Below are 26725 nucleotides of genomic sequence, written 5' to 3'. Positions count from 1 at the left end.
GGGTAGTCAAAGAGAAAAACGGAGGGGAGGGTGGAAAGAAATCAACAAAGCAGCCGTGGTGCCGTAGCCGAAACACACGCACCACAGGAGTTGGAGTTTCATATGCTTCCAAATGCTTCGCCGCCATTCGTGCCTTACTTTACCAATTATTTGATATAGTTCATTTTTACATCGGGTAATTTTTATATTTTCCTAGACAAACGGTTTTTTTTGGCTCATGGGGATAGAAAGAATTTTTAAGGAGAAGTAGAAGAAAAAAACGGTAGGATTGAAGACGCTCGTTCAATGGTGCCCCGTTTCAGTATTAGACGTCCCGGCAGACGCGACAAATTGAATGGTTGTGGCAGTGCATCCGGATGGTAATGTCTTTCGGCTGACCCCTCGGCTAAGGGATTCCGTCTCGTACTTCAACACAACCACCATTCCCAGTGACGTAACGAAGGGCTCTAGATGCAAAACACATTAGAAACTAGGATTGAAACCGATGGTAGCTAACGACAAACAAACTGAGCGACTGAATAGACCCTCCATAGAATTTTTAATTAAATAAAACAAAACACACAAATACATTGCGATGGTTGAAGCTCCTCATGTAACCAGTGTATGCAGGAGTCGATGTGCGTAATGAATAAATTTGGTGAAACGGTTCCCGTTGGAAAAAGTGTGTCCTTTCTTTTCTGTAAATTGCTCCATTTGTGGGCTTGTGGGAAAAGCTGGTCAAAGCATCCGGTAGTTAGAGCGTTTAGTTCTAAGGTAATTTTAATAGATACTTTGCACAAGTTACCACTCTATCGGCAAAAGAAAATATTCCGAATTGCGATTATTGCCACACCATGGCTTTGACAAGCAGAGGTTAATGAATTACACGCATTCATTGATACCAGAAACGCCATTACCCTCTTTCAAAGCGTTATGTTTCGTGTGAAGCAAATCTTTCCTTCTCGGTTTTCGGATTATTTTTAATTTGCATTCATATTGTAGAGAGATTTGGCTTTCGTCATATAAAGTTTTTCGGCATATAAAGTTTCGTCACGACATGTTTCGAAATTGTTTATTTTAAATTTGCTCGTACGTTATTGGAGAAATAGGTTTTCATCCTTCGACACTACGGGTACTTTCTTTAGCGGCTTTTTCTCTAGTCCCAGGTATATTGATCGGTTAAGAAGTTTCATTAGATATCGTTAATGCTTGTTTGTGTTTTTTTTTCATTTAAGGCTGCCTGCGAACGCCTACGATTCGTGACGTTAAATGGCAGTAACTTAAATATATCTACGGTAAAGGATTTCTTCTTTCAGTTCCATTTGGCTGTGACTTCCTTGAAGCATCCATCCAGCGAGAGATTAATAAGATGTTAGCCCGTAATTAAAATCCCTCGTCACAAAAAGCGAGGTTAAACAGCAACAGAAAATCCGGTGGGGGTCGTGGAAGAGCGCGATTTGGATGTAATGATGGAGGATCGCGGGAAAGCAGATCGTTAGTGGATGCGAAGTAGCGATAAGAATGTCTGTGGCGAATTCTCCCTGCTGACGGCTCGCAATTAGTGATAACAAATGTATGCCCCGGCGGGCGAGGTGGTTGGTGGGCTTGGGGCGGTTACATTCCGGCGTGTGACGGTGTGATAAAATTATCCGCCTGGCATTATTTCTCCCAATGGACAAGCTGCTAAGGGTAAGACCAGCGCCATTGCGCCGCAACTGACTCATCACAACAATTATTTTCTACACCTGAACGAGCACACACCGTGCCGGGGATTAAATGGGCAGTCCCGGTAGCAATTAGTTCGGCATGTCTTAGCCCAATTACCGCTGTGATTGTGTTACTATTAGTATTCAATGTTTTTTTAATTCTATTTTACCGACAGGATACATCTTGTGTCCCGTTTACCGTCCTTCTCCGGAGGTTCACTGAACATGTTGTTCGTGGATGATTCCTAGCGTATCGGCACTAGATTTCCCAGAAAATAACATACCTCCCACACACTGTGCGCTGTTTTGAAGAGACAGAATGCAGGATAAATCAGGATACAAGTTCCAGGAGTAGCGCTAATCTATCGACACCGAGGCGAGTGATTATTTACGAGCAGTGACCCATGACCCTCTCCCCAGCGTGGATGACAGAAGATGTCGGGTATCTCGCTAATTAGTGCAACTCCTCAGTTCGAGCGTAGGCGATGGGGAACTCCTGAACCTAAGGTGCGCGATGGCACGGGGCTCGGTTCGTGCGTTAGTTTTTCTTTCGGCGTTGGTTCGTCGGACCGCTCCACGCAGAAGCGCTCGAAAACCCGATATATGGGCCGGCAAAACATGTGTCGGTAACGTGGAACGACATCAGGGCGGCAACAGCGTACGCAGAGGAATCAGAGTAGCCAATAGCGCATTCGCGACGTCGTCCGTGCGTAATGTGTTCGCGCCTTGTTTGCTGCATGTATGTACCCCCCACCCCCGTGTCCCTCCGGTGACATTTCACCGGCCGACACCTCCGCGGATGGGGAAAGAAATGGAATAAAGAATGGAAGACTTCCTCTCACTCGCCGCTGTGTCGGTGCACCAGGCAACGAACCGGGTGAAGATTGTAAGGAGCTGTGGAAGGAGGGGGTAAACGGAAGGGTACGGGGGTCGTGCCAGGCATGCCGAAGCACCTAGGCAGACCGGGCCAAGGGGGAGCCGGCGGTCCGAGTATTTTATGCGATCGACAGCGGACGGAACTTCCTTAGTTATGATTTGTATCTGACACCGGTGACATCGCCACGGTAGTACCGATTGCTGACCACGTGCTGCTGGAGCTGTGTCGCGCTCCGTGTGTGATAGTGCACTAGCGGGACACCACGTGCCAGTGCGTCTACGAGAACAGTGTCCAGTATTTTGGACTTGAATTTGACCCACAGATCCCCAAGATCCCTAGAGTGATCCACCGAGTGTTCGTGGAAGTTGGCAAAACCGTCGGGATCCGGTTCAATATTTCGCACGTGTGCTTTTTAAAACAAAAAAAAATACAAGTGGTGGTAAAAAAAGGTTCGTCCGGTGTGGGCTCGCGAACTTTTCGCGCTAAAGTGAGCCGCAAAAGAAACGAGGGAGAAAATCCAAAGGGGAAAGAACGGACGAACGGCCAAACAAAAAAAAAAAAACAAACACAACAAACACAACACACGCGACATGAGTCGGCATCATGGCGGGACGCGTGATCGCAGCACGCACGTCTGAAGCGGCGATCGGGCCGGAAGAAGGAAGAGCAACGATCAGCAAGCGACGATCAGCAGCGACCAGCCGCTAGAGAAACCGACCGACCGACCGACCGGAAGCCGCGGAAAAATCGATTCCAACTCGCACACCACCCTCCCCCCTCTCCAACAATTTGCAACGCCGCCAAACGGCGACACGATGCGGTTCGATTTTTGCAACACTCCCACACCGTTCGCCGCCACCGCCGCCATCACCAAAACCGCCAGCACGCCCGTCCTCGTGGAGGCGTCCTCCGGGTCCTCTGCCGACGCCGCTGCCGCACCGGATGTCGCACCGGAGCGAATACGACTGGTCGTGCTGCACGTGCGTCATCGAGACGACAATATAAATGTACATTTGCATACACTCCGTAACCACGCTGGAGGTGGCAGTAAGTGTACCCGGCCGCCTCGGAAGGATTGCTGCCGGCCGCCACTGGGCGGCGGTGCAACGAGTAAGTACACCCCCTTTCTTTCTGCCGTTTTTCGGCTCCGAAATGGTGCTCCGTCAATGTGGTTCCCGGGTGCCAACAAGCACAAGCTTGCCAATACAGGCCGCCACAACGTTCGGTACAAGGGTAGAGACCAAAGCCCGCCAAATTCCGGTGGATTCTCGACCAACTTTTAGCCTACTCTAGCCTATTTGCTTATCTCCCCCGTGAGAGGCGCTGAAACTGAACGCCATTTTAAGTAAGTCAAGTGGTAGACAGAACAAGCGACTCCCTGTTGTTCAGTTCAACATGAAGTCGGGATTCCAATGGCTGTTGTCTAGGCAACTCTTGAGGAATATCCCATATGGCGAATCAACCTTCAACTTCTTCTGGACGCCAACAGTACATTAATCGGATTCCAGCAAAAAGAGATCGATGTAGACTTTCAAGGACACTTGATTTCACCCAGTGGAATTAATGGAGCATCAAATGACGTACAGCAATACTGAGGATATTCGAAGCGGAAAGCCTAGCCAAACTTATAACAAACTGTTACAGTTATTTTTTTAAGTGTTGTACCAATTCACGGCAAACGAACTTGAAATGTTTCTATCAGCCTTCTGCTGATAGATGGAAATGACTACATTTCATGCTTTTGCTATTTGGTGATGGGTGTTTGCAAAACATAACTCTCCTCTTAAATATTATTTCCCAGCCTGAGAAAAAGTCTATAAGAAAATACATTGTTAGTCTTATAAGGTGCAAGGAGAGAAGGGTATGATCCACGGTGTCGTCGTTCTTGTAGTCAAACATTCCCCAAACCACCGTGCTTATCGTGTGGAAGAGCGTTGTAGGCCAAAAATAGTGCCCACCACAAATCCACAACCCGAGGAGGGTTGAATCTCCGCGTTTGCAATCCCACCACGTCGTGTGCGATGATCCTGTCCGTGGTCCGAAAGGTCAGTGCGGCGGTGGCGCCGGCGAGCTACGTTTATAATGCCTTGAATTCCTCGCCCAGCTCGCCGGAATGTAGCGGAGCGACATACCAGCCTGCTTAATTGGCGCTCTTTCGCACCATGATCCGGGCGTGAACGACGTGTCAATTTGCCATCCATCATTACTGCTGTTGCGGGTCCAATTTGTCCATTTCGCAGTCGGCGACTCCCGGTCTCCCCAACAGGACTATCCATTTCCAACGCGCAGTGCTCCGTCGTTATTAAAGGGGGCGAAAAATACGCCGTTCATTCACTTTCTCCGCAGCGGTGCACGATATTCTTCTGGCGGTTTTTCTCAGCATGGCGGTGCTTACGGTGGACACGAAGTCAATCGACGGCAAGCAGCAGCAGTACCAGCAGCAGCAGCATGCCTACGGTGGCTTCTCACCCGAGCAGCGCATGTGGTTGAACCCTTGCGGCTATCCGTCACCGTACGAGATCGAGGTCAACACCCCGATCCAGAACGTGGACCTCTCCAAGATGCGCGACCAGGTCAACTCCTCGCTCGGTACGGTGGAGGTGTCGATTCGGAACTACGTAAGTGTTTTGTCCCCCGGCCGAGTATTGTAGGGCTATTTACCGACCACACCACGCTTCCGTATCTCTCGCCACGCGCGCAGACGAAAACCATCTTCGGCGTTCCGATGGACCGGCACCATACGACCTGGGAGGGGCGGGACGAGCCGTGGATCTACAAGGACGGGCTGCGCATACCGAAGAAGTTCCGCAACGACATCGTCGACACGATCTTCATGCGCATCTCGTACATGTCGATCCAGGAGGCGACGCGCGATTTCTACCGGCTGCTGAAGGACTCGTACCGGCGCTACATCCGGCTGGCCAAGGGCATCGAGCAGATGAAGGAGGACCTCGAGAACGAGCACAACAAGGCCAAGTACAAGCGCTACGAGATCGAGCTGCTGAACCAGGTGCGCGAGGAGGTCCGCCAGAGCCTGCAGCAGGTGCTGTGCGAGATCTTCGAGGTGCTGGTGGTGATCGACAAGAAGTTCCTGTTCCAGACGCTCCAGGAGGACCACGCGATCGACATCAACGACTCGTACCTGGACGAGAGCGAGCGCAAGCTGCGCGACTGGACCATCTACCGCGAGCTGATCAACCAGCTCGAGTACATCATCCAGTACATGAAGGCGCTCGAGCAGCGACGGAACTCCAGTCCGGCCGTCCCGGCGGTCGCCTAGAACCTGGACCTATGAACGATGGCTTCAACCACTCGACTTGGACGGTGAAGCGGTAAGTGTAATGCCCGCTGAACCAAGTCCGGAGCTGGGGGGCTTAACAACGCTGATGAAACGCCACATAAGCACATGGTAGTCCCTTTCTTCGGTACATGCGTATCCCAACTGTTGGTATCTCTTCATCATCATCATCGTGGTCCAGTGTCGACACAATTCAGGGTAACGAGCATATGTTAAATTGTACTTAAATATCTATTGGTGTAATAAAGCAGTACTAGCAAACAAAATTGAAGAAAAAAAAACAACAGTTGTTAACAGTTTTACATTCATTTATTACTTATTACTTCTTTAGTATCACAGTACATTTCTTTTATCACAGATCGTTTCCATTTAAAGCTTGGTGGTTTATCTATTTTCGTATTTTCGCATAATTGTTTTTGTTTTTCCTCATCCTACGATACAACTATGTACTTCGATCTCTAAACGTTTGCGCTACAAACTGGAGTCTTTTTTTAAATCCTGTTTATTCTATTTCACGCTAGAACAGAAGACTTGAGCTATGATGACATGTTCCTGGCGACATGCATTTCGAGCGGAATCCACTCGTAACCATCATAGGTACCAAAGTCGGCGTCTTTCGAGCATCGACTTCAGTCATCAAGTCTTGGCTATGCGTGCCCTACATACTCGGAGGTGAGAATTTCGAGGGAACATCTGCTATATATTGATGATGAGTCCCACCTCTTACCCCAACACAGGTTTAAGAATGGCGGAGTTATCTTAAGGTATTTGTTACAAACTTCAAAGCAAATCACGAAGAGGTGGGATAAAAGTGACTCTTCACGAAACCCTTCAGTCGGCTCTCTTTTCCTTGCGTACAGCGGTTAGCACAACTTCCAAAAGATAGAAATCGGGGAACCAGCTCTCCGGAGTTCACGGCCAAAAAATGCTCTCTCCTGTTCGTGAAGCCGGTATCTCCCTTGTCCAACATATGGAGGGGAGTTACCACTTTCCAGGATTGGCAAATTAAGCAAACCTTATCCGTGAGACAGTTGGTCGCGTCGAAAAAATCAACAATGGATGAATTCGAGGCGCCTGCCACGTGATTGCACAAGAGCGACTGATGCAGTTCCTACAGAAAGATCAACTTCAAAATGCTATAAGGCAATTCAGAACCTGAAATACGCTAATGTGATTGAAATTATTCATAGAAGACTCTCCTATGAGGCAGAAATAGTAGACAAATCGCCAGCCATGTGAGCTGATGCCTAAACTCTAGTGAATCGCAGAAGATTAATGAATCGGGAATTCAATGAATCCCCCCATTTCAATCCACTTTGCTTATCTAGTTGCCTTTCCCAACAGCGATAGCAGACTGTAAGCCGCTAAAACATGAGTTGGATTACCAACTGTGTTCGCCTGTGGACGATTCCTAGCTGAATGGCATGTTGTCGAAAGGAAAACAGGGCCGATTTGGTTCAATGGAGGTTGCCTTGACGATCTTTTTCTTGCACTACTAAACTACTTTACTTTTCTTGCACTACTAAACTACGATACTTTACTAGATAATGGATCAATTTGAAATTTGAAAGTTACTCAAAAATCTTTTATAAATATCACGTGTTTGGCGACAATAAATAAAAAAATAAAGGCGAAATATCTTTAAAACAAACAAAAACATCCCGAGTAGGGGGTTATGCTAACAAAGCCAAAACGAAACTACTAACATGCTTTTCAAAATTAATGTTATAAATACAATATGCTACGGTATGAATTACATAAACAACTACACATGACCTACACAACAAGAATACTTTTCACTAAATCAATGAATACTACGTTTTTCACACTACGCTAAATACATTTTGCGGCATTTATGCCACCTACAAAAACATCAACGCAATTGGAAAACAATGCGACAAGAAAAAGTGCAAGGCAACCAATAGAATTTGAAAAAAGACTAAAAGACAAAAGTTTTCTAATTAATTTCTTTTTAATCTGGTCAATTTAAGATGGTCTGAAAATAAAAAGAAGAAAACACGAATAATTTTGGTTGGATAAAATTTGGTTTAAAACAATGTTTTTCTTTTTATGCCTACCAACTCAAAAATTGATAAAATGGATGATTATGGGACGGGTAAGAGGGAAAAAGGGATGGATGGATTTAGCATAGAAGGTGGATGTAATTTTTCAATGCAATCCCGCTAGGCAGCTCGAAATACCGTCCTAAAAGCGTCCTACGCGCGGAACCAACGTCCTAATTTTTTGAATGAAGGTGAAGCAAATAAAAGACGTTTTCGAGCATTCGTCCTACTTTTTCGAGCAATTTGTGCGACATCGCGCAAGGTTTTTTTTTTTGGTATGGAGTTCAGCGCCTGTCAGGCGACGTCGCGTTGTAGTCCGGACGTCGTGTAACACGCTTCGACGTTTTTAGGACAATTGCTCGAAATCGCCAGGCGGGTTGCATTACAAGATTGCATCCGTCTTCCAGCAGCTTTATTTATTTTCTAATTCCATTTATTATAATACTCACGCTTTCAGTTCCTCGCGAAGGATAATGACTGATGATGATGTCCGCAGGGTGTTTGTTTTAGCTCCTTCTACAAAGATAAATTAGAAGAGGTAGAACCGTGATGCATCCGTCTTCCAGCAGCTTTATCTATTTTCAAATTCCATTTATTATAATACTCACGCTTTCAATTCCTCGCGAAGGATAATGACTGATGACGATGTCCGCAAGGGGTTTTTTTTAGCTCCTTCTACAAAGATAAATTAGAAGAGGTAGAACCGTGATGCATCCGTCTTCCAGCAGCTTTATTTATTTTCTAATTCGATTTATTATAATACTCACGCTTTCAATTCCTCGCGAAGGATAATGACTGATGACGATGTCCGCAGGGGGTGTTTTTTAGCTCCGTCTACAAAGATACATTAGAAGAGGTAGAACCGTGATGCATCCGTCTTCCAGCAGCTTTATTTATTTTCTAATTCGATTTATTATAATACTCACGCTTTCAATTCCTCGCGAAGAACAATGACCGATGATGATGTCCGCAGGGCGTTTGTTTTAGCTCCTTCTAAAAAGATAAATTAGAAAGGTGGAACCGTGATGCATCCGTCCTCCAGCAGCTTTATTTATTTTCTAATTCCATTTATTATAATACTCACGCTTTAACAAAAATGGGAGTGACGACGAGATTGTTTTTTGGCTCGCGTTTGTTTTTTTTCCGGTTTTGGTTCTTCAACTGCAAAGATAAAGAGAAGAGGTAGAACCGTAATGTGGGGTTGTTGAGATTGCAAAAGTTATGCTAGAATTTTAAGAGAATGATTCAACGCTCTCATGCAAAATAGAGTGATTATAACCAAAAATCGGGCACTTTTTTTGGGCATGGTTCCCCTTCCAAGTACGGGTAAAAAAAACAGACCCACCGCTATAAATATGTTATACACCGTAAAACATATGTTGTACGCGTTCGTTTGCTAGCTGCGTGTGGCACCTCGGGGACTTGTGACGTTGCAGGAACAAACGTTTGGTAAAGAAAGTAGTCTAGCAACCTTGGCCGCTCTTCGGTTTGTTTTGGGCCGTATTGCCCCGCGTTTACGGCGGTGCATTCTGCGTCACCTTTGGGACCAATTTTCACCATCACATTGGGGTAAAAGATGAAAGAGTGTCAATCCAAGTCGATGGGCGCGTACGGCACAGATCACACTGTGTCCAGTATAAGCTATAAGACCACCTTGATTTTCACGATTTTCACTGAATGTATTTTGGTAAATAAGTTCGCTCTCGATAATTTTTTGGCACAAATCTGCATATTTCTTTAACACGCTGACTGTCATGGCTATCACTTTTGATAGCCAGCTGTCATTAGTTCTAAAAAGTTGTTGACCCATAAATTAACAAAAATGAAACATTAAAATTATGGTAATATTAAAACCTAACTCTTTGGGAAGCTAAGTCTTTGCTTAGCTTTTGAAAATCGTTGGTTTGATGAATATTATAAACCAATTTTATCCAAAAAGATTGTACTCACTTTGTTAGTTTGCTTGCTAAAAACGCTTGACAGTCAAAGTGCATTCAACAAATATAGAAATTGATAGTAGAACAAAGCCTATCTAAAATAATCTTTTTCAATCAATGTAATGATCTAAATAGTTCAATTTGGCATACATTGAATGAAGTTAACTAGCAAAGATGGCTTAAAGTTTGTTCAACCACTCGCAATTGGGCGTACTAGCTCGAATAGCATTGCGTACCATGCTCGTTTTAATCTTAATAGTGATTATTATGAGCAATTCTTTTAAAAATTTTGGTTTACGCATCACTAAAAAATATGTGAAGAACTCGTAAAAATTAAGGGTGTCTATTGAGTGCGATAAATTACAATTTTTTGTAGCGGGTTTGGGCTTCCATTTTGTAATGGGTGGTTCTATGAACCTTGCGCACATAAGGGGTGCTTAGAAAGGGGTGGTTCTAAGGGATGTGAGATAATCCGGAACAAATCATTGATTCATTCACAAAAATAAACGATTTTTTAAGAATCGGTCTTGGATTTGGTTCAGGATTATTAGTTAGTTAGCGGGTAGAGGACAATGTGGAATGTTCTTAGGGTACCCGTTTCAAAATTGCAGTAATTTTGTTCATAAAAAAGCGGACCAATTGTTTTAACCCTCAGATCTACAACCGCATACCTGGGTAAGTTTTGCTCTTTTATTTTGCAATTACTTCGAATTGAACAGTTGTATCGATTCGAAATTCCTGGAATGCCTCAAAAGCGACATTGTTTGCTATGGTTTTGCCGAAAACCGATTTTTTTATTTTTATTCTAAGTATTTTTTTACACCATTTTCCGACTTGTACCCCTTAAATCTACAACCGCCTACCCGGGTAAGTCATACGTTTTGTAGCAGCGTTCAAAATTTATATTTAAAACAATCCGAATTTATTTAAGACACACTATAAAAGACTGTTTTGCAACAACTTCTCGAACAATTAGTAATGAGATAAATTTGAAGACAATCTACAAATATGCAAATCATGAGACATTTTGGAGCACATGGCGGAATCGAAAGCATACTAGGCGAACTTTCATCATTTGCTACACAAAATAATAATTTACAAATTGCAAGAAAACCATGATGCAACGGGTTGAATTAAACACAAAGGAAACTGTTATCGTTTGAAACAAAACAATCGAATTTATGTAAATGAGCTAAGTTTTAAAATGTTAAGATTTAAATATCAGATGTAACAATGTATAATGAAGAATTTGCTCCAGATATGCCACTGAATTTACTGAGGAACATGAACATTTCCAAAACGTAAAATTTAATAGAAAAATACTTCTAAATCTTTGAAATTTCAATTTATAAGCGAAAATGTGGGAAGGCACCAAGAAGTTACTACACCAGAAATTTAAGATGTATAAACAACACATCTAGAACAAAAGATATTAGCTTTGAAGCACAGCAAAATGCAAACTCCCATACAAAACGTATTGCCTACCCGGGTAGGCGGTCGTACGTTAACGTAGGTATTTTTGGTCGTAGACCTCAAGGTTAAAATATGGCTGCCACGACGATCCTACGAGCTCACCTCTCCTAGGACCAACCTTGGTCCTAAGCTTGGTTTATTTTAAACCCCGGTTGACAGAAATTTAAATTTCTGCTGCTATCATGTAGTTCCAGCAAGAGTCCCAACAATCTGCCACTGGAAAAACTTGCTGTAACTACATAACAGCTGCAAAATTTTTGTCAACCGAGACTTGTGATATGAATCTGAATGACGATTTGCTTCGTTTTTGAGATTCATGAATCTAATTAATGAGATTCATTGATATCACTTTCAGAATCAGAAAATCTTTTAACATCAATGACCCCTTTTTTGTCGCTTGTTCCAAGTCAATGAAAGAATCATAAAGATTCATGAAAGATTATTGAAAATTCATTAAAATTTCCAAAGATTCATAGTTGTTGCAAGATTCGAAATCAAAGATTCATGAATCAGTCAATCGGAATGAATGTCGCCTAAAGACTCATAAGGTACAACACTAGTTCAGTTACGTTGATGACCAAGACGAGCTAATCGGAGAACTGGCTGAGCGGGTTGACTACCACGACGAATCACCGGCACTGATGTGATGTCATCATGCGTTAAGACAAAATCAATTATTATTATTATATTATTAATTGGATGAATTTGTTACTATCCTTCGGAGTAATTTATACGAAAATTTCACCGGGACGAACACAGAAGGATAAGGACGAACATGAGGATACGGAAAATGATTGAAAGACGACAAAACCGCCGATGCTGGCAGAAGTCCCATTTATCTCAAACCAAACATGGCTAGACGCGCAGCGGAAGAAAAGCTTTCGTTTTCGTTTGCAAAATGTAGCTAAGCTAATTATTTTAATAACAAGTACGAAATACAACACTATTACAATAACGAAGTTAGAATAACACCACCATGTGCCACTCTTAGAGTGTAGCCTAAAGCATGCTGTTTCCGAATTTCATAGAAATGGTAGAATTGATCACGGCCTATTAGATTGATTCGAAAAAATTACTTGTACACTCATACCAAAATCATGGCAAAATATTTTTGTAAACGCAATTAATCAATAGTTAGAAGGATACTATTTTCATTTAGCTCAAATTGTTACGAATTATTTCGCATTAACAGTTATTAATGGTTCAAAGTAATATGAATGTTGAATATTTTGAAACTGATTGCAATAACATTATAAACAGAAATCAATGTTAAGCTTAAAGAAAAATTTGTATGAAAACTATGGTGGCACTATTCTAAATTCGCTCAATGTACTAGCGGATACGAAATGGATCTTTTCTTTCGGCAATATGGGGTGGCGACAAGAATTAACACACTACAATCGGCGGCTAAGACAAACACTCTATTCTCTTTCCTCAACATGCTTTGTACATGAACCGTATGTATATGGTGAGGCTGAAGAAAAACCTCCGATTTTTTATGCTTTGCCAAAAGGATTAATCTCTTACGTTACATTCGTCACCCGGTACGATTTGTGGTGATTTCACTACACTTTGCCTCAATTACGTTACTTTTTACCGTAGAGCAAAACAACTATTTGTAAGTATTGAAATTAATCATCATAATAATCTGCAACTACGAACGAGATTTTAATAAAGAAAAGAAAATCTGGTGTTGCTGTTGAATCACCATGTTATGTAAGAATGCAATAAAGGAAAAAATATATATTATCCGATTAATCCCCATCAAAACGGCAATGTATGCTGCTCGTGGAGGAAAGGCGCTCATTATTTTAAAATATATATATATTACTTTAAAATATATATATATACTTGTATGTATAATTCGACCACCATTGTGTTTGGATTCCTCATAAACGTTCATTATTAAAATTGATTATTTGGGTTGCCTCCAACCCCATCGAAATAATGCAAAAAGCCTGACATTTTCTATAGATCTGAACGCGTGTTCGCCGCGTGGATGCGTGTTTTCAAATGAGTTAGCAGATTTCTGCGTGTAACAGGGAGTTCATAGAGAGGTCGTACATCCACCTGGCACAGCCTAGAAAATGTGAAGGTGCTTACATCTCTCCGGTGTGCGCTACACATGTGTAGTGTTTAAAAATAAGCAATTATGTCTTTGTACAATAATAAACGTATAAATGTTAATCTTATGAAAAAAAAACCTAATCAGTGCAAAATTACATTGCTAATAAAATGGGGTAAGGGGGCAGAAAGGGGCTGAATAATTGGTTTCTTTCTTCATTCTGAATAAGAAATCGGCGTGCGCGTTCCCGAGGAATGCACAACATATCTCTCGTAACCCATTGGAGCGTTATCAGATTACTCTGGACCACCCTTCTTACCAATGAGCGATTTATGGATGTGCGGAATGACGCCGCCACCAGCGATGGTAGCCTTAATAAGGCTGTCCAGCTCCTCGTCTCCGCGGATGGCGAGCTGCAGGTGACGGGGAGTGATACGCTTCACCTTGAGATCTTTCGAAGCGTTGCCGGCCAGCTCGAGTACCTGTGGAAAGAGACGTTATTAGGGAGTTCGAACGATGGAATCTTATGCATTATCGCTGTGACATTATGTTTGCGTTTATACTCGCCTCTGCCGTGAGATATTCCAAAATAGCCGCCGAATATACGGCAGCTGTTGCGCCGACGCGTCCATGGCTAGTGGTTCTGTTCTTAAGGTGGCGATGAATACGGCCGACGGGGAACTGGATGGTTGGCATGAAGACGAAAACACGGATAGAACAATAAAATGCACAGCATGAAAATTGTGTTCACTTTAAGCATAACAAATCAGAGGAAAAGAGGCGCTGTGCCGCACCGATGCTTGGCGTCGCTTCCGCTTGACAGGTAAGGTACGCCTCGAAACGCCGCCAAATGCATAGGCTAGGGCTACGGAGTCACCATTTTGTTTTCTTTCTTACGCTCGCTCGCTAACCACGCCGTGCGCTTCACACACCGCCATGCTGATGCGAGCAGGAGTGAGAAGACACAAGCAGGGCGAGTGGGATCTTGCGCCAGAAGGGGACGGCCAAAACTCCCGCCAAAAATACTAACCTGCAATCCGGCACGAGCGGAGCGCGATACTGCCTTTGCTTTTGCTTTCCCGGAGTCCTTTCCTGCCTTTCCACCGGCCTAGGCGAAATGAGAAATAATCAATTAATTTTAGGGTTAGGATTTAGTGGGTTCTAGATTAACGGAACAGTAGAATGGAAACGAAATTCAAATTTCCGGTGGCTTCCGATAGACGCGCACAAGCTGGAAATTGAGGTTATATCACATACTCTCGCACAAACACACACATTAACATTGAAGGCACCGATGATGCTCTCCGTGTTTTACCGTGCAGGAGAGCTTCGCAACAAATTTAATATCGATTTTACACTATCTAACGCGGCCGTAATGCTGCCATGAATTGGGAGCATTTTTATTGAATTGTTGATTGATTCAGACGCAGCGGCTCGCTTGAAACAGAGATGCCGTGCGCGTCATTGACGTCGTGTCCGGCGTACAGTTGCCAAATTTGATGGACGAAATATGGTGGATAATTGCTACGAGCAAAAGAAGGCTATGTTAGCTGTACTTACCATTGCTAAATTTGTTGTAGTAGCGGTTAGTCGACGTTTGCACTAGAGATTGCTATTTTGACGCACACCGGAAAAAGAGAAAACAGTAAATTGAAGAATTAGAGTAACGCAAGAAACGCTGAGTTAATCGAGCCTGTTCATTGCATGTTGCACCATAATCGATAAGAAATAAAAAGCCTAACAGAAAGCTACAGCGGCGACCGACGGTTCGAGGTACACGTAATGGCTTCTATTCGCCGAAAGTGGTGTGTTTGTGCTATCAGACCGCTAAGAACCACTGCCACCGCGACCGTTACAATTTCGTTCTCGCGTCGTCTCCTTGTAATAACTTAATCGCGCGTTCTGTCAGTGTCACATACGCTATCGCTTGCACTCTCAACATTCGCAACAATAAAAAAAAGGAACTCCCGGAAAATATATTCTTTACATCCGATCCGCGAAATAACACTTATGACCTAGCTCCTGTACTTTATTAATATCGCTTTTAACTATTGCAACGCAAATATTCCACTTACACGAGCTTTTACAGCGAAGTTACCGAATGTCGAAGTGTTCACACCGGACGCTCTAGCGAAAATGGTTCGCCGTGCTGCCCTACGATCTAGCTAGCAGTTCGAGGAGCCTTGTGTCTACACACGTATATCCATACAGTGTTTCAACGAATACACGCACACACAGGCAAACCATCCTACAGCCGCCATCTTTCTGCAGTGCTCCCATCGGCAGCTGCTCCGAAAGGGTGCGATATGGCACGCACACCACCTGCGGATTTCCCGCGCGCGGGCAAATGTTCACACGTCACGCCACCTCCAACGGCGTCTGTGTTCGTGGCGCTTGACGCATTGTGGGCTGCTGTGTGTGTTAACAGCGTGTGGCGGGCGAAGTGTTACATTCTTCGCCGTTACGGCTGGTGATGGGCAAGTCGGTACCAAGCGGACCAAGCGAAACTGCTTGAATATTTGAAAAAGAGTTGTAACGAACTCTTGTTTTACATAGATGTTAGGTTTGGGATGTGAGCTTAAACTAGCGAACGCCCGCAAATCGTAAATTTCGAGCAAATCGTCCTAAAAACCGTCCTACGTGAAACAAACATCGAGCAGTCTTGAATGGTGAGTAGGATGAAGAAGAACGACTGCTCGAAAACGTGCTGCATTTATTTCATCCCCTTACAAAAAAGTAATACGTTTGTTCGCGCGTAGGACATTTTTAAAACGATATTTCGAGCTGCCTAGCGGGCGAACGTACAGTTTTGACATTTCATATGCTTGAGATATATACGCTAGAATGTATCTGGTACCAAACCAGGTGTCGATCTAATTTCGAGATGTGGCAGAATCACCCATTCTAATATGTGGCGCTAGGCTTTAACTCTTTGTAAGGGCAGATGTACATGGCCTATCAAGGCGTGGTTTGAATCCCATCCGAAGGCATGGCCAACGACGGTCATTACGCCAAGAAAGGTATAAGGGTAAATGAGGCCCCGGCCTAGATACTCCTATTCCTGTTGGTTCACATTTGCGCCTGAAGCTATGCAAAACACAACGCATGCATTCTTTTCGAATATTTGAATGCTAACAGGTCGCTTAAAAGTACGTAACGGTTTAAGCTAAACCGTTAACGTGTTTAAGTTTATGTTGAATGCAGGGTAATATACTTTTACATATTAATTACCCTTGTAAATTATACTACACAGGACGGACAGTAAGAACCAATGAGTTTAGTTTCATGAGTATTAAAAAAAAAAATTTGAAACGGCGGCGCGCTAACTGTACCGAACAAGGGAGTTTGTTATATTTTTATGAAATACCGCACCCCTAGGTTGATTGCGAGGATACACCACGCCAGAGGTCGTTGGGATATTTTGTCGCTTTGTTTGTGGTTCATCAGGAAGCCAATGTTCTACTTGGAACACAAGCAACGGTTTTTGTCTACGATAAAAGTAGGCGATAGCTAACTTACCCGTTTCGTTACTGTAGCATTCAAATGGCATTTAACACACATTTTCACAATTTTCCGTAATTCTTTTATTAAGTTTTCATGTGGGTGGTGTCGATCGGGGGCAGCACCATGTGTAGCCGCTGTTTCCGCCGGAACAACCCTACCTTTACGATAGATACATTTTGTTTGAGTTCGATTATTAGCGAATTGACCGTCGTCGTTCGGCGGACGGCGTTTATTGTTATTGAATGTGGAGGGAGCGACAAACAAAAAAGAAAAACACACACATTTGTTTTACACCAATGGATCGCTACCATGCATTCAGCCAGGAAGTTCGGTTGCAAACTGCGAGTGCCAAGGGGAATCATGGCGAACAGCAGGAATTCTTTGGGTTAGCGTTAGTGGTTGGTGTTGTAGGGCAGATCCGGCCGTTTTATAACGGATAGAATATGGCTGGCGTACGGCCGTCTTAAGATTGATAAAAGAAAAAAGATTCGGAACTAACAGGTGCAGAGGCGCTTAGGCACCCGCCTCGATGTCGTTCTTCTCGAACTCGTCGTCCTTGGTAATCTCGGCACAGCGCGCCGTCAGATCGTCCTCGTCGAGCTGCAGACACTTGCCCCACTCCTGCAGCGAGATGCGATGGTCCCGGTTCGGATCGCAGCTCTCCAGGAACGGCGCGATGCAGTGCTCGAGGGCGACGAGCGGCGCCCGGATGGGGAAGAGCTCGTGGCGGGAGACGGTGTTGTCGTGCGGGTGGCCGTCCAGGTCGCACCACTTCCAGATGGCCGCGTTCGTCCAGCGCTTGGTCATGTTGGTCTCCGCCTCGTGCTCCAGCTCCATGTACGGCTCGGGCAGCTCGTTGCGCGACGCCAGGTCCCGCATCACGTTGAACAGCCAGTCACGCATGCGCCGCGGGAAGTCGGCCAGGTCGTTGTCGGAGCACTCCGGCATGTCGCGGCACGTGCCGTAGTAGTCGATGTGCACGTGGCGTACCTGTTCGCCCCGGCACGCCGGATCGTTGGTGTTGCACAGGCAGCGCTGCCGATGCACCTCGCAGGCAGAGTCCCACGTTTCGTTCTGGTTCGTGCACACCCGGCGGCGTGGATCACTCTCGTACGGACACTCCGGGATGCAGATGCACTCGGCGTGCTGGGTCGCGGTGTTGGCCGAGCAGACGCGTCCCGCGCCGCACCGTACGCCCTTGCAGGGGTCCATCAGACGTGGCGGGCGCCGCTGGCCGTCTGGTCCGACCGCGCTCTCGGCGTCGTAGGTTTCCTGGTCCTCCTCCACTGGGTAACCACCGTAGCTAGCCTGCGCTTGGTGCTCCGCCACGATCCGGCTCGCCAGCTCCTTCGCCATACGGTCCTCGCGTTCGTAGTCTTGGCTCACGTGCTTGGCCTCGATGTTCCGCAGCATTGCCTCGTCGTCGTCGTCGAACTCGAGATCGTCCAGCTCCATCTCGTCGGCCTGGACGAACCGGGCCGGCGTCGCCAGCAGCGCCACAAGTGCAACGCACGCCACTGTGAGCTTTAGCGTCATCTTTGAGGCCATCCTAGCACCCCTTGCCGAAAATTCCGCACTCCTGTCCTCTGGTTAGCAGAACCTTCTTTTTAGGATGTATAACGGATCGATAAAGAGACAAAGAAACAGAGAAAGCAAAACTAAAGAAACCCATAGGTATATATTTTGGTAGGTTCAGTAACCACTCTTCAGTAACCACATCAGTAGTACCAGTTCCGAGATATCGCCTTCGCTCAAGTCTTGTTCGAGTGCGACGAACAACACTCTATGTATATACTCCGCCAGGCTGCGCATGTCCTATTCCTTTTTTCCCAAGAGAAATGGATGCGTATGCGGATACTAAGCTAAAAGGATGGCTAAGACGAAACAGCCAACTATGTCGATTAGAACTAAATAACAAGCAAGAACAAGTGATAGAGTCAATTTGACAATCAAACGGATATCTGAAGCTTTTCCAGAACAAAAGGTATACCCAATCCACCTTTACTTTCAGATGCGATTGGAGTTTGCCAGCAGCGACGGCGTAGGCTGGAGGTTAGTTCACTGGAGTTCTGGCAGGCAGGTCTGGGGGCAACGGTAGAAAGGGCTCGATACCACGCAAGTTCCAACACAGTTTCCAAATCTTTTACAACATATTTGTATCGGTGAACTCGCCTTGCCAAAGGATCGGACCAATGAATCTCGAATGGCAGGGTGACTGGTACTGGGATATGGTTCTGTACAAAGGAATGCTGAGTAAATTCATACCAGAAGTACCCATATTGTTTAAGAACTCTCCATGCTGTCAACTGATGCCAGAGAGTCCAACATTCTAGACACAACAGATACAGCGTACCTTTTTTAATTTGAAGGAAAACATAAAGCGCTGCCGACAAGCGGGGATCCCAGATTTTGCAGCGACCGTAGTAAAAGCTGACCTCTGGGTGATATTGGAGTCGTGTGGCACAGACGGCAACCTTAATTGTGCCAGCCCTAGCTACCGTGCAGCGATTACATTTTTGCATCCGTATGTGCGCACCATTTAAAGCGAGTACCGCACAGCCGAGATATGCTAACTGACGAGTTTCAATTTCAATTAAAATCTGTTAAGATCGTAAACGATGTGCCACCTCTCGACGTAGTGCGGATGCGTGGAGATGAGTTCCGACAGACAGCTGACACTATGAGGCGTCAGCAAATAAGCCGACGTTGCACACAGAAGTGCAACGACTGGTTGGTTGGCAGCGATTCGCATCGCAAGCAGTCATAGCATCGTGAATCTGATCTCATGGCGGCAACTCTGGACATTATGTGTGCTAGAGGTTACTGTGTATGCTTGCGAACATTTGACCGGTGCAGTACTTTCGTTCGGATCGTTTTTGGTATGTGGACTGCTTTTCCAACGGTCTTTTCTGAACCGACTCAGCCGGAATGATGGCGAAATGTTCGATTGAAAATGGGTCATGCGTTTAGTTGTTTGTGCTGGCGAATCGCATGCACCGCTTATGCAGTGGCGGATTGCTGCCTTGCGCAGATGTTTTCTTCCGGCCAGCGATCGTACGTTTCGAACACTTGTTTTTACGACCCAGAGACCATATGCAAAATCCGTTACGGTTTGAGATACAGCAGAGTAGGCAGGCGAGAGAGAAAGGAAGTATGGAAACAACCAAGCGGAAACCGACTCGAGCTGATGTCATCTCGTCATCTGCGCCGCACATGTATGGTGTAGGCGGGATGGATTTTTTTTTTGTTACTTAGTTGGACCAACTAGAATTCGCTTGACCCGCAGAAGATTACGTTGCAAGGTTCGCATAATGATATTTAGAACAATCTTTATCCGATGGTTGTAAGACTCCGGTGATTCCGAGTAAAGTATCGATTTAAAACTCTGGTGAGACATCAAGAGCTTCATGGACTCCGAGTAAAGAACTCGTCTTGCCAACTAATGCCGGAATGCGCTTCCTCTATACTCATACTATGAGGTGTACTTGGAAAATTGTAAGGGTTCAATTTATCTCAAACCACAAGGAACGCAACCGTTGGCGTGTTTTTTAAACATAACAAAACTTCCCTTACGAGGAATATCTTCCGACCAAAAACATAACTCAGAGCTCACCGAAAAGTTGTAGAAGGTGACGAAAGAATGCGGGAAGATGGATTGGTTTGAGTCCGCTGTTACTTCCAAATCTACCATCGTTAACCCGTCTTTTCCGACAACTTCCCGTATGGTGCAATCACGATGCAATCGCACTTTTTTCCCGAATCGAGTGTTTGCCGCTGGAGTCGTTGCTTCTTGCGACTATTTATAAACGCAGGCGTGTAGGCAGCTGTAAACAATCTGCCCTTGGATCGCAGTGGGAGACGGACGGGCGGTTTAGGGATGCTACTGGTGTTGTGTCTTGTAACGGATATGGTGTTGATGATGGTTGGTTGCTTGGCGGTCGAAAATACCCATAGTCATACGTCCTGCAGAGGCGGTTGGCTTCAATTCGAGAAAATGGTATGGACAAGAGATGTTCTCGAACCAAAAACTGCACACGCTGTCGGTCTCCACGGATCGGATTGGCTTCCGGAAGTGAGGTAACATGCGGCGCACTACACAATGTAGCGGTCTGTGTTGCCCCTCGGGATGAGGAGGTTATCAGTTGATCGTCGACTCGGCTCAGGCAACACATTGAATGGTAACACGATGGAAGTGGAGCGCTTTTTTACTCTCTTCCGTCGGTTTTCAAGGCTTCCCTGTGCCCGGTTTGAGCTAAGACGGGCACCATTCGTCTTTGGATTCCTTTCCTTCCCCTCCCCTCCCCCCAACGCACTCTAACTCACGCAGAACCGAACAGTGTGTGCGATAAGAGAAGCGCTGCGGTGGCTGTGACTTCCTTTCTGGTTGCGTGGTTTGATAAGAAGAAACTGGCGACGATCGTCGCTGCAAAATGTGTCGCCATCGCTTTTGAGACGGATTCGGGTCAGCTGCGCACCATTTCGCACCGGACACGATTTAAGGATTGCTCCACGAGGAGTGCTTCTGGTGCGATTTGCAAACTACACCGACCAGGGACAACCACAGCCTGGACTAATGCGCCATAGACAGGTTGAGTTCTCGGTACTTACTTTCTTCGTGGCTTTAGTTGATACTGCACCGTCTTGGATAACTATCAATTGTTGGACCAACCCTTGCAGTCCTCACTGACACTGTTCCAGGAGTACTCCCGGGGAGCTAACCACTCTCTAGTGCACGGTTGAAAGATACGTCCGATCCGCACGATCGCTACAGTCAGACTAGCCGACTAAGATCGCCTTAGCCGGGTGCACGGCTGGATCGTACATGCAGATGAGCAGGATGTCCGTCACGCAGAGAGTGAGAGCGAACGAGAGAACCTTGCGAGCATATATGCATGTAACCGTTCAGGCTTAAAGAGCGCGCGATTCCTGGAATCAGCGCGATCTTATCCCTCGCTTATGACCATGGTGCGACTTCCAAACCGGGCTTAGCTGCGCGCTTCCGGAGAGGAAGCAGATTTGGGACGCGATCCTAGCTGGCTGGGAAAGTAATTAACGGCATGTTTTAGCTGCTGATGTACTTACTAAACCTAGCTTGCGCGATAAAATGTGGTGAAGTAATTATGGAGTGTGTGCGTGGCGGGTAGCAGACATGCGCGAAAGCTATTAATTCATTTAAATTGTTATTGTTGAGACATGCATCTAGCATGATTTCCACTCGCCGACCAGTTTTGTTTCAATATGTTTTGTTCACCTAAACACACAGCCAACTGTAGCTCTTATTATATCGAAACCGTTTGAGGTCGATAAGCGAAAAATCTTAATTCTTGGTAACTTCTTATGTTTATAGTTTTGCCTGTACAACGCTTTTCCATTCGTGGGCTCCGTAATGGGAAAACTATGGCTGGTTTACCAACTTTTTGTACAGAAAACAATGAAAGGGACTATTGCTTCCAAAAGTAAGGGGGGCAACTTATGTTTTCGTGTGGAATTCCTTATCCTTTCCAGTTCTAACGAGGCACAAAAAGGGTTGAAACAATTTTAAGGATTGTACAATTTCTTCATTCCATAGTATAAGACCTCATTGGAACTAAGCTAGGTTTTACAATTTCTAAATGAACTAAATATGGCTGTTAATGAATGACGATGAAAATGGTAATGAGATAAATGACTGAAAGCAATCTCCAAACAGAATAATGTCAAACAACACTTATTAGCGATGCGTTCCAAAAGAATTCAAATGATTCTATACACGAGAAAATACGAAAATTATAATAAAGTATGTACTATCTGGTAAGCAAGTGGTTCGATAGATTTGTTTTAGCACACAGGATCACGGTAGTATTGTCATTAAGCTGCCCGGTTTCGATTCTGAAACAAGGTTCCGTCAATGAAGTAGAACATAGCCTCAGTTGCTCTTATCATGAACATGTAACAATATGTTCGTTTGTCGTGGCCCTTTCTGAAGCAATCGTTTCCACCTTTTTATCTCACGAGTTAGTCGACGTAAGGAAGCGCATTGGGTTTCGCTAAGAATAACAAGCTCGTCGATCGAAACACACAACTACCGTACGGTTTGGATTTCTTTACACCGATTTTATTGACACATAGCTGCTTCGTTATACATTACATTACATTGTTTTCTCCTTTGTTGACCATATTGCGAGTTTTAGTTGCCATTTGTTACACCGAGACTTGATCGCTCATGTCAACATAAAACGGTTTCCTTAAGCCTAGCCATTATTTTAAAATAAACCCACTACAGAGTCTGTACCGTTCGCCCATGTTCCTCCCCTTTTTCTTGTTTCAGGCGTCCTTGTGACAGGTGAAGCGATCGAGGATTTCGTTTCCAATCAGTCCCAGAGTTAATATACTTTCGTTACAAAAGATCTAGATAAAGTGTTGCTTTTCAAAACGGCCCAAAGGAAATCAGATTTAGTTTTCCATTCCTTCTAATACCACGAAGATAAGGGTACGTACGATGTGATAAAGCCTATTCGAACCTGCCAATCTGCGACGATTGCTGGCTATGCAGTTCGTTAGCGACGGAAAATCAATCTAATCAAACAAAACCTTTTGCTATCGCTTCTGCCAGTACTACTTAGTTAATTTACATTGAAGAAAGTATAAAAAATAATCCTTTTTGTATAAAATTACCTATGGAAAAGCTCTTCCATGCTTTAAAGAAGCCGAGTAGTTAAAAAGTGAGTGTTTTAAGTCCTACCAACCATTAAGGGAGTTAGTTTGTTCGTTTACATGCTTGTTTGTGTTTTAGCTATCACGTCGTGCGATATGTGTACCGAAGGTGCTGTACCAAAGCTGAATTTACGTTCTGCGAAACGTAATGTCCGCAGCACGCCCGGCTAAGGCGATGGAAATATTAGACATAGATAGAGATATAGAGAGATAGAGAGAGAGAGAGAGAGAGAGAGAGAGAGTAACAGCCACCCATCAGTGAATGGCGTCTAATCATACATATTTAAACGACCCACAGCGCGGCCAACGTGTTGTACCGGCAGAGGAAGAAGAGCGCCAGCGAACCGAGTACGATTCATATATTGGTCGACTCGATCGCCGCATTGTCGAGCGGGCCCATGCTGTCGCCGTAGTCCAGCTCGTCCTCGCCGGCAAAATCGTCCAGATCGTGCTCCTTGTTTTCGGGGCAGTCGCGGCACCGTGACTCGTTGATGCCATAGTTAAGGCAGTTCTGGCCGATGCACTCGCAGCAACCATCGTGGAACCAGCTGGAATCGGCGAGAATCGACCGTTAGTAATACGCCTCGCTTGATGGTGAGGGTGGAGGGTTTAGGGGTAGGGGCTCTTACCGATAGCTGCTGGCCCCCATCGTTCGACAGCTCTCCTTGCACTTGTTCCAGGACATGCACTGTGCCTGGTACGCAACGGTGCAGTTCACCGTGACCTTGTTGGGATCGTCGTACTTCTGCTTTAGATCCATATCAGTTGAGTCTGCGGGGAAATAGATGACGAGCATTAGAAGGTGGTATAGGAGGTGGAAACATATGCGCCCTCAAGCTGCGGTCACAACACTTACGGACAATATACTTCGTACCGCCGTCTGCCTTGGGCCCGTACAGGGCCGCATCGATGTCGATCGGAAACGAGATCACCTTCCAGCGACCCTGCGCGTCCTGCTCGGACGTGATCACGTCGTACAGGTTCGGGAAGCCCTCCAGGTCCTCGATGTGCGACTGCTTCGACAACTCGTTGGAGGTCTCGTTCGGCTTCGGGCACATCTCCAGGCAGCTGCAGCACTCGGTGTAAAGATAACTGAGACATTCTGCGCACTCCTTGCAGCAAGTGCAACTCTTCATGTCGCACTTGCAGCTCTGCGTCAGCATGCACTTGGAGACGATGCTGGCGCACACCATCTCGTTGCAGCCAGTCGCAAGTTGGGCGCAGGCGAGCAGTGTCCCGATGGTGCCGAGCAGGAAGGTGAACGTTTTGCTGACCGTTCGCGTGCGTTTGGTGTGCTCCATGCTGTCTACTCTGGGTGCCCCGTTGGAGGATTCTGGAAAGTGGACGCAAACGACAATGCCATAAGTACCCATTGTTGTGCTTGTCCGACAGGGAGTGCAGTTTCTAAAACCAATAACATGAGATACGGCGACGAGTTCGGCTTGCTGTTCGGTGCACTGAAATGTCCTTGTTTTCCTCGTTGATTTCCCCTTTGATCGGGCGGCCCATCAAAGTTGGCCCTGCCTCAAGCCACCTCACCACGCCGACCTGGATAGTTTACACTGCTGTTTCTCCGGCTCAATTTACGACTTGTTTGCCCACGCGCTGGACGGTCGGGAATTTAATTGTGCCTTGCGTTCGCCACTTCCCGGCAATGAATAGTTTTCCCTTCTGTTGTCGGTCGGTTTCTTGTTTACCCCTTGCGTTCAATAATAATTTCGCCGACGATGTTATCATCTCGGCATTCGCACAGCAAATCGGGCGGTACTACAGAAATAGCAACATCCCCGATAGAATTGCTCGTAAAACCCGTTGTTTAGTCAAACAACATTCCCCCGGGCAGGGCAGGTGCGGGTCGCGCTCGGTACTGGCGGCCCGGAAAGCCTTTAATGAATATGTAAACAAAATGCTCTCAACACGCTCGTCACTCACCACTCGTGCTGGCGATCGCGATCTTCCAGTGCCCGCGTGAGTGATTTGGGCGCAATCGTCAAAACCACACAAACACACCCGAACGCAGAATTGTGCGAATACCTGCCTTTGCTGGACAGCGTTTAACACGCCGAGTTTCGGGGATGGAACAAGATTTCGTGGCAATTTCCTGCCCCCGCCTTAACTAATCCTTTCCTTGCCAGCGCACGTGCGTACGCAACAATCTCATCACGATGCGTAGCTGCGTTTGATCGTTGCTTGACACTGGACAGGTTGTTGATCGGTGGTTGAGGACGGTGGATTATGTCCTGGAATGCACGAGGCACGCGATCAGACAACCTTGAGCACCGGGAGGCTGCTGCTGCTCGAAGACGGAACGGACCACCAGCCCTGGGTCACCAGTTTCACTCCTTTCCGACGGATGCTATTTCTTACCGAATCGAACAAAACTCGCTCGGCCTAGGTATCAATTACTTTCGCCCGTAGTTGAAACACGTCAAAAAAGCATCCGAGATGGGCGAGTGTGCGTGACTGGTGGCCTACGAGGGATCTGGTTTATATCTGAGAGCCAGAATTGTTTCGGTACGAGAGCACCCTGCCGTGCTGCCGCTGGCACATTCTGCTTCCCTTTCCCTACTGCTGCTTCAGATATTATAAACGGGCCATAGGAAGTGGCGATCGTGCTCTGTTACCTTTACCCCTCGATTACCTGCTAGCGCTTTTGCCCGCTCGTTCGATGAATCTTCGCCTCTGCCCCTGAAAGTGGGTATGAGAAAAACAACAAACACAAGATCCAATAACACTGCTGTTTGTACTCCACACACGTAAGCCCACTGAGATCACCACCGCTCTCTAACCTAAGCTCATCGATCGTTCCAGCGACTTTGGTAGATCGAGGTGCACTGATCGTCGGTACAGGGAGCGCTAACCGCTTTCAATCACACGGACAACGAGACGGGCAAACAACGACGCAGCAGCCGCGTAGCTGATCTCAGATGCGCATGCTGCTGCTTCACTCACACTCTTGCCCTGCCGTATATATCCCGCCTGCGAACAGCATGTCGATCATGATCGCGCATCTGTAGTATCTCACGATGGGAAAGCAGAAAGAGAAGAAGAAGAAACAAGGTACTTCCAGGAACCGAGATCACGTTAGACGCATTCTTCGGGTGGTCTCCAGGTGCGCCCGAAGGCGCCC

General features: G+C 45.8%; 4 protein-coding genes across 4 annotated transcripts; 1 reads left to right on the top strand and 3 right to left on the bottom strand.

The window, feature by feature from the left end:
• Positions 1 to 3377: 3377 nt before the first annotated feature.
• On the top strand, positions 3378 to 5842 carry LOC131290691 (uncharacterized). Its single transcript, XM_058319853.1, has 3 exons — positions 3378 to 3672; positions 4909 to 5180; positions 5264 to 5842. Exons 1-3 carry the CDS (start codon positions 3378 to 3380, stop codon positions 5840 to 5842), a joined length of 1146 nt encoding a protein of 381 aa, XP_058175836.1.
• Positions 5843 to 12733: 6891 nt separating this feature from the next.
• On the bottom strand, positions 12734 to 16959 carry LOC131290690 (histone H2A.V). The gene is made up of 4 exons (XM_058319852.1): positions 16918 to 16959; positions 14429 to 14506; positions 13966 to 14079; positions 12734 to 13880 (listed from the first exon to the last, which is right to left on the bottom strand). The coding sequence occupies exons 1-4, from the start codon at positions 16957 to 16959 to the stop codon at positions 13695 to 13697; spliced, it is 420 nt and encodes a 139-aa protein (XP_058175835.1). The 3' UTR covers positions 12734 to 13694.
• Positions 16960 to 17415: 456 nt separating this feature from the next.
• On the bottom strand, positions 17416 to 18438 carry LOC131290689 (SPARC). The gene has a single exon (XM_058319851.1). The coding sequence runs from the start codon at positions 18436 to 18438 to the stop codon at positions 17416 to 17418; it is 1023 nt and encodes a 340-aa protein (XP_058175834.1).
• A 5464-nt stretch (positions 18439 to 23902) lies between these two features.
• On the bottom strand, positions 23903 to 26394 carry LOC131290827 (protein twisted gastrulation-like). Its single transcript, XM_058320008.1, has 4 exons — positions 26237 to 26394; positions 24452 to 24928; positions 24225 to 24366; positions 23903 to 24143 (listed from the first exon to the last, which is right to left on the bottom strand). The coding sequence occupies exons 2-4, from the start codon at positions 24894 to 24896 to the stop codon at positions 23951 to 23953; spliced, it is 780 nt and encodes a 259-aa protein (XP_058175991.1). The 5' UTR covers positions 24897 to 24928; positions 26237 to 26394; the 3' UTR covers positions 23903 to 23950.
• Between the last annotated feature and the right edge of the window lie 331 nt (positions 26395 to 26725).

This window comes from Anopheles ziemanni, chromosome X, assembly GCF_943734765.1.
Source record: "Anopheles ziemanni chromosome X, idAnoZiCoDA_A2_x.2, whole genome shotgun sequence".
In the NCBI taxonomy this organism is placed as follows: Eukaryota; Metazoa; Arthropoda; class Insecta; order Diptera; family Culicidae; genus Anopheles; species Anopheles ziemanni.
The sequence above is the reverse complement of the archived record's forward strand: the minus strand, read 5'-3'. Positions and strand labels throughout refer to the sequence as shown.

What these genes read in the sequence shown, in the direction of transcription:
- LOC131290689 (XM_058319851.1), bottom strand. Translation starts at nt 18,438, where the DNA reads ATGACGCTAAAGCTCACAGTGGCGTGCGTTGCACTTGTGGCGCTGCTG.
- LOC131290690 (XM_058319852.1), bottom strand. Translation starts at nt 16,959, where the DNA reads ATGTGTGTTAAATGCCATTTGAATGCTACAGTAACGAAACGG. An exon ending in ATGCTACAGTAACGAAACGG is followed by an intron (nt 14,507 to 16,917) that starts GTAAGTTAGCTA and finishes CATTTCGCCTAG; the next exon opens with GCCGGTGGAAAGGCAGGAAA. An exon ending in CCGCTCGTGCCGGATTGCAG is followed by an intron (nt 14,080 to 14,428) that starts GTTAGTATTTTT and finishes CCAACCATCCAG; the next exon opens with TTCCCCGTCGGCCGTATTCA.
- LOC131290827 (XM_058320008.1), bottom strand. Translation starts at nt 24,896, where the DNA reads ATGGAGCACACCAAACGCACGCGAACGGTCAGCAAAACGTTCACCTTC. An exon ending in CGGTACGAAGTATATTGTCC is followed by an intron (nt 24,367 to 24,451) that starts GTAAGTGTTGTG and finishes ATTTCCCCGCAG; the next exon opens with ACTCAACTGATATGGATCTA. An exon ending in ATGGGGGCCAGCAGCTATCG is followed by an intron (nt 24,144 to 24,224) that starts GTAAGAGCCCCT and finishes CGCCGATTCCAG; the next exon opens with CTGGTTCCACGATGGTTGCT.
- LOC131290691 (XM_058319853.1), top strand. Translation starts at nt 3,378, where the DNA reads ATGCGGTTCGATTTTTGCAACACTCCCACACCGTTCGCCGCCACCGCC. An exon ending in ACTGGGCGGCGGTGCAACGA is followed by an intron (nt 3,673 to 4,908) that starts GTAAGTACACCC and finishes CTTTCTCCGCAG; the next exon opens with CGGTGCACGATATTCTTCTG. An exon ending in AGGTGTCGATTCGGAACTAC is followed by an intron (nt 5,181 to 5,263) that starts GTAAGTGTTTTG and finishes CCACGCGCGCAG; the next exon opens with ACGAAAACCATCTTCGGCGT.